Source organism: Nelumbo lutea, chromosome 1 (genome assembly GCF_056320005.1).
Source record: "Nelumbo lutea isolate HS-2025 chromosome 1, American lotus-T2T, whole genome shotgun sequence".
Lineage (NCBI taxonomy): Eukaryota > Viridiplantae > Streptophyta > Magnoliopsida > Proteales > Nelumbonaceae > Nelumbo > Nelumbo lutea.
Window position 1 is genome coordinate 50,730,270 of NC_142684.1, and position 15,370 is coordinate 50,745,639.

General features: G+C 37.8%; 1 protein-coding gene across 5 annotated transcripts; it reads right to left on the reverse strand.

The window, feature by feature from the left end:
- Positions 1–340: 340 nt before the first annotated feature.
- LOC148874611 (GTP cyclohydrolase 1-like) lies at positions 341–6,793 on the reverse strand. Of its 5 annotated transcripts, none has more exons than XM_088966158.1 (3): positions 6,434–6,792; positions 6,081–6,318; positions 341–1,954 (listed from the first exon to the last, which is right to left on the reverse strand). In XM_088966158.1, exons 2-3 carry the CDS (start codon positions 6,292–6,294, stop codon positions 699–701), a joined length of 1,470 nt encoding a protein of 489 aa, XP_088822284.1. In that variant the 5' UTR covers positions 6,295–6,318; positions 6,434–6,792; the 3' UTR covers positions 341–698. The 5 variants fall into 5 exon arrangements, with proteins under 5 accessions (XP_088822284.1, XP_088822347.1, XP_088822226.1 ...); XM_088966221.1 differs by having other exon boundaries at positions 6,081–6,363; positions 6,638–6,783; XM_088966100.1 differs by having other exon boundaries at positions 6,081–6,326; positions 6,434–6,783.
- Between the last annotated feature and the right edge of the window lie 8,577 nt (positions 6,794–15,370).

Genomic DNA, 15,370 nt, shown 5'->3' on the forward strand with positions numbered 1-15,370 from the left:
CAAACGGGTTCTGAAGCTTGGAGTCTAGGCTTCAATCCGCCGTGACAACTAGGACATATTCTCAGGTTATTTTCGTAAATGGTTATGGGTAGGGATAATATCTACCAATTATCTATCATAGGTTTTCAAGGTTATTTTCTTATCAAGGATAACCACCCAAAAACAATGGAGAGGCTAGATGCTTCTGGAGAAATTACCAAATTTGTCTTCGTTGTAAGATTTGATAATGATTTTCAGTTGCAGATTTGATAGTCGAGTTACTGAAATCTTAGCATTCTATTTTGGTGGGTTATAATAATGACTTCTTATGATAGGTGTAACTGTTAATTGTTGAGACATGTTTTGCTCTGGACGGATGTTAAACTCGATTTCAATATCAAAGCAATGTTATACAGAGATTAAACTTTCTCCTTCATCCTCATTTGGGAAGGTATATCCTACAGGAAGATTTTGAGCGGGAAAAAAAAATTGAGTACATTGAACTTAAACTATCATACCCTTGTTCACTCCAGCTACTGAATGTAATTGTTGAATCACCGATAGAAAATCTGGCAAAAACCCAGATCACTGTGCATTTGCCCGTGAAAGAATGTGTGATTTATTCTTGGCATAATCTACACAACTGCAAGCACTAGTAGAAGGGTAACTAACAACTTCTTGGGGGAAAATTAGGAGAAATTAGGAACAGAGAAATGCAACTATGTCCTTCCATAACCAGTACTATTCGAAATAGTTTGCAGAAACATTGCCTTAGCATTAGGGTCAGTTGAGAACCGACCCAATACAGCTATTGTGGCTGTACTACTTCCCACCTTCTCAATCCCTCTGGAAATCATACAAATGTGGTTGGCTTCCACTACCACCATCACATCCTCTCCCAACACTGAAGAAACTGTTTCGGCAATCTGCCTTGTCAACCTCTCCTGCACTTGGAGTTTGCAACCATAAAAATGTGTTATTGACTGCAAAATTGATCTTCCAACACGATCAGCTCCATGGGGGTGAAAATATCCTATATGTACCACACCATGAAATGGTAGGAGATGATGCTCACATTGGGACCAGAATGGCAAATTCAGCACAGACCGTATCTCATCCAGATTAGAATTAATATTACCATTATCATTTTGTAGGCTTGATTTAAGCAGACCCATTCTACTAGAATAGAAACCATTCGGTTTCATTTCCAAATTGGATCTCTTAAAGTTCATCATCCAATGCACAAAACGTTGTGGGGTTCCGACAAGCTCTTTTCTTAATGGGTCTTCACCCAAAGACTGGAGAATTGTAGTTACTGCAGTGATCATAGCAGGCTGCGTGGGTACCATATTGGTGGAAGCCCAACAACTGGAGTTCCTTGTGCTTGTATGACCATTACAGGTCAGCACATCCAGAGACCTAGATGGGCACCAAGAAGGTTGACTATTGTTCTCTACATTTACACCTCTGAACTTCAGAAGAGAAAGGAAGTCGGCCCAACAATCTCCATTTTCATTCTCAAACACTCCCGACCCTGAAGTAACAGAGATCTTCACCCACCCTGGCATGTCCACTTCTGTAAGATGGTTACTTTGCTCTGCACTACTACATTCTACTTCAGGAAATTGAATGTGCCAACACTGAAGTAGAACTGCAACACCTGCTGGCTTGATTGCATTGTGTAAAGCCAAACATACTTCATTTGCCAGTCTCTGTGGGTCTTGAAGTCTCTTGGCAAAGACATCAGCCACCCTGGAGAGCTTGCTTAGGCCTACCACCCGTTGCCCAGATGGAACATAACCAACATGACACTTAACCTGAAATGGTAGCAAGCATGATTCACAGTAGGAGAAGAGGTCAAGATCTCGAACAACTACAAGTCCACCTGCTCCTCCTGCATGCCCAACTCCATTATACAAGCCAGCTTCAGGGAACAAAGCACCTTGCACGATATCCTTTACCTTCTGCCTGTAACCTGGAAAAAAGGGAATATTCTATTATTTGTCATTTCTAGAATTGCACTTAAAATTATATATTGAAATAATTTAAAATACATGCTCACATCCCTATATGCATGTAAATTGCAGAATCCAGGGTTTGTTAAAATAATCAGATAAAATATTAGTTTTCTTTTTGCTTTTTTATTCACACAACCAAAAAGGAAAATAAACAAGTCCATTTAGAATGGGTGGGGGTATCCCATTCAAAGAAAATACCAAGAGGTCAGATCAGTGGCCTTGCTTCAAACAGGTGAAAATATGCAGCAGGAGTAGAATAACAGTTCAGCTGGATTGTTACTTGACCAAATCCCAGCTTCACACCAGTTACTGCAAAAAAAGGGGCATATGAAAGCCTAGGTTGTCCTTTATATTGGCAAAAGCATGCAGTGGGAGCCAAATAACTGTTTGCTGAATTATAACTTACCTAATCCCCTGTTAAGGGGCATAACCTTAGGTCAGGTTGGGTCAGCTTCACATCCCTATATGCATGTAAATTGCAGAATCCAGGGTTTGTTAAAATAATCAGATAAAATATTAGTTTTCTTTTTGCTTTTTTATTCACACAACCAAAAAGGAAAATAAACAAGTCCATTTAGAATGGGTGGGGGTATCCCATTCAAAGAAAATACCAAGAGGTCAGATCAGTGGCCTTGCTTCAAACAGGTGAAAATATGCAGCAGGAGTAGAATAACAGTTCAGCTGGATTGTTACTTGACCAAATCCCAGCTTCACACCAGTTACTGCAAAAAAAGGGGCATATGAAAGCCTAGGTTGTCCTTTATATTGGCAAAAGCATGCAGTGGGAGCCAAATAACTGTTTGCTGAATTATAACTTACCTAATCCCCTGTTAAGGGGCATAACCTTAGGTCAGGTTGGGTCAGCTTCAAGTCAATGAGTCAATCCAACTCAACCCAAGTCAAGGGCACCTCAACCCTAACCTAACCCAAACCCCAATCTGATGAATCCAACCCAAACCCAACTTCAGTACTTCACTTAGAATGTGTAACTGTAACCAAAAAAGAGCATCCAGACTTTAAGAATCTGCTCAGGTTTGGTTGATTAGCTTGATAAAAGCATGACAAAAGCCTGTCATTGATCATCACCCAAGCCTTATCCCAACTATATGAGATCAACTACATGAATCCTGTTTCTCCATTCCATTCTTTTTAAAGCCATGTCCACTGTTAAACTATTGGTGCTTAAAACATTTTTTACTACTTCTACCCAAGTCCTTTTTGGTCTACTCCTAACCCTTCTAGCCCCTTCAACTTGCAACAAAATCACTTTCTTATAGGTGCTGTTGATGATCATCTATACACGTGATCATGCCTGTCATTAAAACTACAAAAAAGGATTGTAATTTTTTAATCCTGTTTTGAGACTTGGGCAACAAAAATGTCACAGAAGTCAAAACTTTGATAAATTACTACAACATCCATGCACACTTAATCACAATTTGAACTCAAATAGTACCCACAAAACAGAGATAACTCAGTTTAGTTGCCTACAGTTTGGTCGAAAATACTTGATAAATGAATACAACATAAGACAAATCCATGAAGACCAAATTACAGGCAATTGATATTTAAAAAATCAGTTCTCTGAATTACTGTAACATCCATGTGCAGTTCATTACAAGTTGGATCCAAATGGTGCCTAGGAAACTGAGATAATTCATTCAGTTGCCTGAGATTGGTTGAAGAAACTTGAAACATGATGTCACATAAGACAAATCCAAAAGGTCCAATTTATTTTATTAATAATCTTATTTTAAATTATAAAAAACCCAATACTAATATCGATGTAGTTCTTGAGGAAGACTTATTTTGGTTTCCTATGCAATAACTCAACATATAATTAATTAGATAAACAACCACAAGTCATTTACCTAACCAAACAATTCATTTGTAACTTGGCATCCCCAAACTTACTTTGCACATGTATGCCCATGGAATAATATGTTATGTACAGCTAGAAAAAGAGTAAACAGCAATATTCCTATTGTTACAAATTTCAGGAGTAACCAAGTCTATCAATTCCTACTTTTTTCCTTTCAAATTTTTAGCACAAAAAATCATAAATTGCTTAAGATATATCTGGATTTCTATCATTTTACTAATAGCATCATAGCATGTATAGAACAGATTTAGCAAGCAGATTTACAAGTTAAGACTTTCATAATGAATGGACCCTAGAAAAAGGAGTCTATATGCTACACCACCTGATAGCTTCCTTTGAATAATCAAAAACAAAAAAGAAAAATACCGAGAGACTTTGTGTCTAGTTGGTTTGTCTATATTCCATTTTGTAAGGTAGGTCCCAGTATTAGGGTGGTCCAGATGAGAAGGGAGAGAAGAACCACATATAGAAAAAGAAGCCTTAGCCACTCCACACCCACTGGTCCCACTCCCACACAACTTAGGGACAACACAGATTTAGTGGTATACATCATAAAGGATACTGAAAGGAGAAAATAACAAGATATGCTTTGAGACGTTATTCCCCTTACACTTGAATTTCCTAAACCTAAGGCTGCCAATGGACTCCAAAAATCCAAAACCTGATCTGACATCATAGCCAATGTAGCCTGAGTCTGATTAAAATTTAATACTTATATAACACAATTATATATGTATCTAGATATCATATATAATTACCTAAAGTTTATAATTAATAAATTCAGTGTTTTCCCTACAAAAGTTCAATAAGATATATATGTATATATATATATATACAATGGACTCCAAAAATCCAAAACCTGATCTGACACCATAGCCAATGTAGTCTGAGTCTGATTAAAATTTAATACTTATATAACACAATTATATATGTATCTAGATATCATATATAATTACCTAAAGTTTATAATTAATAAATTCAGTGTTTTCCCTACAAAAGTTCAATAAGATATATATATATATATACAAGTTAAAAACTAATTATTTTTTTATCTTAAAATTTTCTTCTTCTAAACAAAATAACGTGGATTCAGATTAAATCCGAATTAGATTCAAGTCCAACATATTGGATATTAGATTGGTTTCAGATTTGAAGGTTCAATAATCGGATTGGATTTGGATGTGGCCATCAAAAAACAAAAAAAAAAAAATGAAAAATCAGAATGGGACCCCACAAGAAACATGTTAACTTAGGGACCACACAGCATCTAATAAGGAAGACATATTCAAATTGAATATCACGAGAGTTGGCGTTTGCCACACAAATAATATAATTTTTGACATAAACTGAAATTGTATTATTTGTAGGTTCCTTTCAATATATGAATTGACCACTAAGTCACCAACTACCGCTGTCTGACCAGGAACAAGAAACAATAATGAAGGATCTGGGGCCAAAAGGAGTGCACTTTCCGCCATTCACACCTAATTCTACACAGTACATAACCAACTTCTGGTCCGTCACCATTCCAAAGTACTCACTCAAAAGGTGTGTTTACATTCCAATCCAAACCTCTCCTTGCCTCACATCCAACCCTCACCAAAAAGAAGTGGAAAAGGAAAATACGATATAAAAGAACAATAAAATGAATTTGAGCTCAACATTCAGAAACAGTGACTCCCACAAGTTCTGAAAGACAAAGCTGGTTTTGTGAGTTAAATTTAGATCTCTAATATAATCAATAGTCTAGCACATCCTCTTAGGTAATACAGAACAGACAATTTCAATAAAGCAACCAAACTAAGAAGACAAAAATCCCATTAAAAATATAGAAACAGAGCTGAAAATATAGGAATTCGATGACCAAGAATGGATCCATTACGATTATATATGTTTGCGGATACACTGGAAGTACTGTTTAGATACTGAAATTCTGCCAATACTGAAAGCAGATCCCAAATTTCAGCGCCTACCCGTGTCTTCTTAGCCAAAAAAAAAAAAAAAGCAGCAACATAAATAAACAAAACCCTATGTAATTGAACAGAGATAATGACTAATTAAATAAGATTCAACTTTAAACAAATAAAAAAACCAAATGAATAGATCTAAGAGGAATAAAAACTAATATTCCTTCCATAAGATACTTAATTAATGAATAAAAAAGGGATCTAAAGAAGACTATAGGATTAACAACCTCTTACCTCTTGTTCCCTCTCGAAGGGCTTTGGCAACACGAAGTGGAGTCTTCTTGAGACCTTCTCTATTAGAATCCTCTCCCAAGCCCTGCAACAGAACCTTGACGGCGTCCTCGATGACGGCAGTCTCCGATTCGTGCTCTAGATCCAGCTTAAGAGACTCTAGCTTCACTCCATTCTCAAGGCTTCCATTAAAATGCCCCCCATCCAAAGCGCCCATTGACAGACAACGAATTCCCACAAACTATAAAACTACACCGACCCAAATCAGGAATAGAACACAGAACCACTGAACCAAAAAAAAAAAAAAATCAAAACCCAGTTATGAAACACGAAAATAAATTCAGAATTAGAGTTACCCGGATGAAGTGTGAGGTCAAACCCAGATGGATATGATGGATAGATTACAGAGGCCAAAGAAAAAAATGAAACCAAGTCTTTGAAAGAATGAAGAACCAGAGAAACACACCCCCACCAAAACACCCAAAATTCAAAACCAGTTCTGAAACACGGAAAAAACAAATTCAGATTCAAAGGTGCCCGGATAAAGAGTGAGAGCAAACCCAGATGAGTAAGACGAATCTATGACAGAGGCCAAAGAAAAAACCGCAACAAGTTTTGGAAATGATAGAAGACTGAAGAACCAAAGCAACAGACCCTCTCACCAAAGAGAGTCCAAACGGACAGCACAAAGAGAACCGAAAGCGGAGAACCGGGTGGGGAAATCGAGTAAGATGGCTCCTATTTATACCCGAAGAATCTGGGAGCGGCTGAGCCATAAACGTAAGGCAGCCGTTGATCTCCGAACGTGTGGATGCTTTTCCATTTGCTCTTCTCACATGGTCCCAATCTCAATTGAAGCGGGCCCCACAAACGTTCTTTATAATTTGTACGGCAACAGGATGATCTGGCTCGTGTCAGCCTTATTCGCATGTGCGAAATGTAGGGCCCACATAACTCCACCAACCCACTTCACTGGAGGCGGCTAGTAGAGTAGTGGGTGAAAGGTGGAGTCAGTATCCTGCTCGCTAGGATGGTGCTTGGTATGATGTAGCCTTTCCAAGAAACGGTGCCAGCTCTGGAGATGATTTTAACAGAAAAACGCCTAAAAAGTTGTTTGGTTGAGGCTTTTCAAAATATCGTGTGAATCCGTTTATTAAAAAAATACTAATTTTAACGTCACAGTTTGGCTTATATGGCGTTTAGTGGCGCCTATTGGCATTGAGGTGAAAAAAAATCGTACAAAACATTTAAAATAGATAGCAACGGGTGGGTTCAGGGTCCGCTCGTTGTAGGTTGGATTTTGAGAATTTAAACCCTCTTCGTACATAAGAATACAAAACCCTCCCCAATCCTATCTTCCCTGCATTCAAGGGTAGAGGCGGGTTAGGTTTAAAATCCGCATCTAATGTTCTATTATTTCTTGTTATATATAAGTAATGAATAAGTAAAATAATACAAATAAACATCAAAGATTTCTTATTACTTGATTTAATGCATGTAAGAAATACATAAATTAGCAATTATCTTTCACATAAAATTCAAAATATTATTAAATTCAACACTTAGTACATAAAATTTATATGCTTTCCAACAATATGGGAGTTGGGGAGGATCGGGTTTAGCCTAATACCGCACCCTACCTGTACCCATACGGGTTATAGAATCTCAAAACCCGTACCCACCCCAAAACCAATCATTTTAGCAAAAAAAACTTGCCTAATCGGGGAGGGTAGAGGCGGGTACCCACCAAGTAGGGTAGAAATTGCCATCCCTATGCTTAGAGACTAGACTACAAACGAATTGGACTGATTTCAGATACAGATAATACCCGAATCTAACAAACCCAAATTCGCTTTGATATCTAATGGATATGTAAAATATGGGTTCAAATTCGGTTCATTTACATATAATGTTATCTAATTTGAATCCAATTCAATTTGGACAACAAGTATAAATTTATAAAGCTTAATATAAATTAAAATATATTTTTAAATAAAAACAAGATCATCATCATCATCATCACTTAAGATCATGTTTCAACTCCCATTCTTATCTAAGATGAAATTCTAAAATAGACAAGAATGGGTAAATATGAGAAAATATTGCTATGAACCAAACACTTATTTCTCAAAAAATGTGAATTCTTTTCAAATTGGCAAATGCCCTGTATTGCTCATTTTCATTATTAAAAAATAAAGAATAAAAATTAAAATAAAAATGGTGCTAGTGGTCATAAACCGCTAGCCTAGGTCTCCAAAATCATGGTATAGATGTTTACCAATGGATGGCAGGTGGTCAATGCCATTTGACATAAATTTCCATGGAAAGACTACCAATAAACATTTATGGTGGTGGCTATGTAGACCTAGGTCAATGGTTTATGACCACTGGTATAGAGTTCCTTTAAAGAATGAAAATGAGAACAAAGGGACATGATTATTTTTCATGCGCAAGCTACTTCAATTTTTGTGCTATGGGTTGATTTTTTATTCTAATAAGAATGAAGCCATGGCCTCATTTGAGTTAATTATATCAATCTTATTACCATTTTGTGTTCTTAATTGCCAATTGCCAATGTTAAAACTTTGCAACCAACCATTTGTTTCATTAATTTGTAATGACAATAAACCCACCACTATTTTGATTCTCAATTAAACTTTTTTAGTGGCTATTTGTCAATAAATGATGAAATTAATTATTAGTATTGACATAAATTTTATAGATTTTTTGAAAATTAAGGTATGGATATATACATTTAGTTCTTCCATCATTTTTCAACCCTTACCAATGTTTTTAATATCTTACATTTTATATAAACTATTAGTCATGACTTGTGCGATGCATGAGCTTTATTTATAAGAAAAAATGAGGATAGAGCTTTATGACATTTCCAATTAAGTGGTACCCATCTAAGTCCAATTCAAGTATTATTGTTTGGATTATGTCTAGTTTATCCAATCACTGTTAAAGTTGCACTTTAGTGAGAGTGGTCAATTTTCTATGTTCTAGATAAATTTGTATTTTTTGTATTTTAATGCTAATTTTTATTGGTTTGTTATTATATTCATATTATTTTTAGGTAAAATTATAAAAAAACTCTTCTTATAACAATTTAAACCACCTTTGTGTTTGGACCCTAACAAAGGCCTTCCATATAGTTTTAAAAGAAAATGCAAATACCTCATTTTCCTTGGCTTTTTAATAACAAAGACATTGACATTACCAAAATATCTTTATCATTGTTAAGGCATTATTATATACAATTTAAAGGTCCTATTTTACCATTTACTAATTTGTTTTGCTAGACAACTTTCAAAGAGTTGTTCTCCCTACTTTTCTTGGACAAAGTAAGGTAAAAAGTTTGAAATTAAGTAAAAGGAAGTAGATTTTTTTTTCAAGGTATTTTAGTAATTTTACATGTAAATGAAGTTAGTTAAGGGTAAATTTGGTATTTAAAAAATATGCATTATATCAACATTTGATGCTAATGAAAGGAAGGTATTTGCACATTTTTTCAAAACAATAGGAGAGGTTTTTGTCAAGGTCAAAACACAAGGGAGCTTTATAGGATTTTTAGAAAACCCAAGGAGGCTTTTATAATTTCCATATTTTTAAATGGAAATTAAATTTCTTTTAAATTAATTCAACTATACCTAAAATTAATATTTTTTCTTAATTTTTGTTTTTCTCAATCCTTATTAAATTTAATTAACTATATCAAGTTTTTATTTTTTTAGTGGAACCTAAGTTGGTTTTAAATTAGTGAAAAATAATTACAAAACTAATAATTGTTAGATAGTTTTTTATTAGTTTATATTAATTTTAAATTGATAATATTTTTTTAATTTATCATATTCCTTTTCACTAATTAAATTATTTTATTATATGAATAAAAATGTTTTTTATCAATAGCAATAATTAATAATTTTTTATTTTATTTAAGTAACTTACTAAATAGACTATTATTTCTACGATGCTTTATTCAATATTTTCAACCTGTTATTGACTCGGATAGTTAAACCATTCAAACCATCACTCGGCCTTATTTCTAATTTTGGGTTTGTAGCTCAGAGAAGGGGTAGATGTCAGAGTGGAGAATAGGGATAGGGGTTTGTAGCTTAGAGAAAATAATTAGAACATAGAGTGAGAATGGGGTCGGTTTGTAGCTCAGAGAAGGGGGGGGGGGGGGGGGAATGGGGGTGGGGTTTGTAGCTCAGAGAAGGCATGGGAAAGAATGAGAACGAATGGAGTGATTTAGGAGTGTTGGAATAGTGGAACTCAAAAACATGCTAACGTGTTTTTTAACGTTTACATGAGTCCCGCCTGTTAACTTACCATTAAAAATGAAAATGATAAACATTGGCGTGTTCAATTTTGATTGGCGATCGTCGTAAGATGCAAGTTCAAAAAGCGGAGAGAGAAAGAGAGAATGATTTGATAGTTAAAAGTATTAAGGTGATTGGCCATTTGAGTTATTTTGTTTAATTTTAGAATTAGAAAAATTAAAAAGAAAAAAAAGATAGGTGTCTTTGAGAAGAAACCATAAAGTATGAAAGTGACAACTTAGTGCATTCCATTTTAATATATAGATATAGATTAAAATAGATCTTTTATATTTAAATAATTTATTTATGTAATATAAAATTCATATTTACTGTCATTAATATATTATTTTCGGATTTATTTGAGCTTTTTAGTTTGTTTATGTGTGTTTCTTGATTTTTAATCTATATAAATATGTATATAATAGTGTGTCTTGATACTTTCCTTTTTGATATACCTTGCATTTCTTATACTAAACCTTCTCAATACTATATGATGAAGGAAGATTTGGCCCGATCTCGTAATTACGCAACACATGGCAAAGGCAACAACTCGGCACAACAGCGCACCTAAGGCGCGAAGGAACCAGTGGTCCGAACTACTTACCAGCAGTCCGAACTCACTACTGGGAACCCGAACTCTCCCTTAGGCCCCGAGCCAAATCCGAACTGGCCTGCCTTATAGCAGTTCGGGACACACCTCACCGAACTGGCCTGCCTTATAGCAGTTCGGGACACACCTCATCGAACTGACCTGCCTTATGGCAGTTCGGGACATACCTCCGAACTGACCTGCCCTATGGCAGTTCGGGACATACGTCCGAACTCAAGACTTCGCCTTGCTCACCACTCTAGCACTTCGCCTCCAGGATGCCAAACTAAACAAACCGTACTATGCCTGACACCGAGGAAATTCGTACCCAGGGGCGGCGCACCTGACTGACTTGGGATCTGACGCTTGACAGCCGCACTTCAAATGGCCACCCGCCACCGCCACCTGACACTGCCATCTCCAGTTACAAAGACGGCTCCGACAAGGAGCAGTGGCGGTTCTGTCCCAGCAGAAAGGATGACACCCGAACTGGCAGAAACACAGAAGTAATCATACCCGACCTGATAGAGGCCTCGAAGTGAGTGCGCGAAGTGGTTATAAAAGGCCCCCTACCCCCAACAACAAGGTATGTGAACTTTGCACTATCTGGTCTTTATCTTGCCTTTGAGACAATACTAACTTGAGCTTCAGAGTTATCTCACCGGGTTCCCCTCCGAATTCTCTCATCTTCTCCATTTCAGGCTACCTGTTGCTCCAGTCAGAGACAAGATCGTTGACAGCTAGGACCGGCCAGATTGCGCTCCATCAATTGGCGTCGTCTGTGGGAATGCTTCTAAAAGCCTCCCTCTAAATCTCTCTTACCTACTCTTACCTACTCTTCTTCCAAAAAACTCCAACACCCATGGCTTCCTCCAACAATGTCGGACGTGGCACAGAAACAAATACCACCGGGGAACAACTTCAAGTTCCCGTGGTGTAAATCGGGCAGTTCACCATCCCTCTTTCAGTGGATGGGATCCCCAGCCTGAATGTGCCACAAGCAGTGGCGCCCCTGAACCTTCCTTCCTTGAACGTCCCTCTTCCACTCCCCATCGAAACAACTTTCGCTGAACCAACTACTGTCCCACTAGCAACACGCCAGAACCAGCTGGACGACCTAATGCAATGCATGCGGGCAATGCAAGCCCAAATGCAACAATTCCAGCAGCATCAATGAAGGGATAAGAAATCCATCATATGGACGCCCAAAATTGCGGAATAAAGGGGGTGAATTTCAAAATTTTTGTTTCCCTTGAACTGGGAATCAAATTCCCTATTTAGAAAATCATATTTTCAAAGATCATTCTTGAACCATAAATTGAACCAGATCTGAACCAAAAGGAGGAGATAGAGATAATACCTGATACAGAGAAACAATATCTCTCAATGGAGGTGTTCACGCCCAAGGTAGAAACCAAAATCAGCTTCCACTGAAGATGGCGCAGTGCAAGATGGAGCAGAATCAGCAGTGTCCTTCCTAAGAACTTGATTCTTCCTAAGAATCACCTGTACGGCTTATGAATACAACTCCTACCAATCTTTTCTGCAAAAGATTGGAATCAAGATTCAATCTTGATTTCTCCCAAGCAATGGAGATCGAACTGCTATAGGCGAAGGCTGTAGGAAGGAGGCGGCTAGAAAGAATTTGCAGGGTACAGAATTCTCTCCTCTGTGATCTCAGCTCTAAAGACAAGACTTGAGTCTGTTGGATGTTGTTTCTAAAGGCTGCCGCCCCCTCTTCCTTTTATAGACTTAAAGGGATCAGCTCCTAATCCCATTAGGAGTTGCTAACCCAAATCATATCTGGATTAGAAGTCCCTTTAAGATAAGGGATAATCCTTATCTTATCTATAGATTAGATCAGCCAGTTGCTAATCTAATTAGGAAGTTTCCAAATCTAAATCTCATTTAGATCTTGGACTCTCTGAGTGGATAGGGTGTGGGCCCAATCCTATCAGCTGATCTTATCTCAGAATTCGCCCCCTTAAAGACTAATCAAATTAGCCCAACTCGAAATGGGCTTAAGGCCCATTTAGGGTTATGTATTCATTAAGCCTTCCAAACTACTGCCCAGTTGGACTTCCTTGTATGGCGTGGGACCCAAACATAGATCTACACATCAGCCACATGGGTTCAGCCCAGACTTTGTAACAAAGCCTGGCCGAATACACTGTTAAGGACAGTGCACCCCCTGAAACCCATCAGATGGGCACTATGAGCCCAACACTTACCCTAAGTGGTCCCTAGGCGAAGCCACCTTGTAACACCCAAGGACTGTGGGCAGATGCAAGATTAGCCCATCAGGTATTATCCTCAATGGCCTTACACTTAACCTCTCAGCCCTAAATGATCATACACTGCCCGACAAGAGAGGACCTCTCCCTCGGCTGCAAGGAACAGTGTTGCACTCTCTCAAATATGGATCCCGGGAATTAAAACCTTTTTGCAAACATTTCGAAACCATAATATATATACTTTTATATCTCATATAAAATATATTTTTGCAAAACAAATCTCAACAATTGAAATCGGCTGCCAATAGTTTTGGTTTCCATCAGTGAGAGTGCATCCCAGATCATTACCTTTGTCCGACAAAGGGGCTGATCCTGTCACTATGATCACCCACTCAGATGAATTCTCAGATTGTCCCAACATACCCAGGTTTTGACCCCCGCTAAGGATCTCACTGATTGGTACATCAAAGACAGCCTAATCCGACACCTAGTGCGGTATCATAAACGAGTCTAGGGGTCGGGTGTAAATTTTCAGTTTTGCCCATCAATCTCCAAAGTCCAGAGCAAAACTGGAAATCTGGTCTAGTTCAAAGATTCAATTAATCCCACATTGTATGTGCCTAGGGTCTCACCCTGGTAGCTGAGACAAACCACCCCAACCGACTTGGTGGCACCACAGTGTCAGCCTTGTCAGGATAGGTCTCCCCAGACCGACCCACTGGCTGTGAACATTCTAAACTAACACGAGTCTCATTAAGTATCCAGTTTAAGGGTATTACACATACCAAGGGAACATGAATCAAATATGCACTTTTATTCATTTACAATAAATTCATAAAGTACATCATTTTGATTGAAGCTAAGGGCATACAAAACTATCTAACAGCTCCCACTTGCACTTAGGTCCAATCAGGTACTAGCCGGAGTCCAATACTTTCCATGTGTTTCTCAAACACTTTCTGTGAAAGTGGCTTAGTCAATGGGTCTACCACATTCTCCGCTGATGCTACCTCTTACTATCATCCTCCCGTAGATCCAGCGTTGTCATACAACATCGGAATGGGTGATGTGCTGAATTCCAAATTCAAGAATGAACACCTTCATTCAAATGGCAGCCTCACTTACGGCAATGCGCTCAACTTGGGTTGTGGACTATTATTTTGCTACTCAGGACCCCTGTTTGCTGACATTCAGGAAACAACACATGATCCTATCGTGAAAACTTATCTAGATGTAGACTTTCTATCATCTGGATCCGACTGAAAATCGGCATCAGTATACCCTTGGATCTATAGTGAGCGACCATCGAATACTAGACAAAACTATTTTGTCATTCGAAAGTACTTAAGTATGTTTTTCACAACAGTCCAGTGCTCCTGCCCTGGGTTGGCCTGAAATCTGCTTACTACACTCACTACCTGAGCAATATCAAGGCGACTGCACAGCATGGCATACATGATGCTCCCTACGGCAGAGGCATAGGGAACATCCTTCATGCCATCAATCTCCTCAGAAGTCTTGGGATACATCTTCTTGGAGAGAGTGACTTCGTGCCTAAAAGGAACATTTCCTTTCTTGGAGTTTTTCATGTTGCATCTTTTGACTATTTTGTCAATGTAGACAGATTGGGATTATCCTATTATCCGCTTCGATCTGTCTCTATAGAGTCGGAAACCTAGTATATAGGAGGCCTCTCCAAGATCTTTCATGGAGAATTGTTGTGAAAGCCATACTTTCATGGTAGTCAACATTCCTACATCATTCCCAATGAGTAGAATGTCATCTACATACAGAACCAAGAAGGTAACCTTATCTCCACTGTATTTCCTGTAAACACAGGGTTCATCCGGATTCTGCTCGAAATCAAATGGTTTGACGGCAGAGTCAAAATGGATGTTCCAACTTTTAGAAGTTTGCTTAAGTCCATAAATGGATCTATTAAGTTTACATACCATGTTTTCCTGACCCGCAGCTATGAAACCTTGCGGCTGCTGCATATAGATATCTTTAGTAAGATCTTCATTCAGGAATGTAGTTTTGACATCCATTTGCCAAATCTCATAATCTTGGTACGCTGCTACAACTAGCAGGATTCTAATGGATTTAAGCATGGCCACAGGCGAAAAGGTTTCCTCATAATCGATG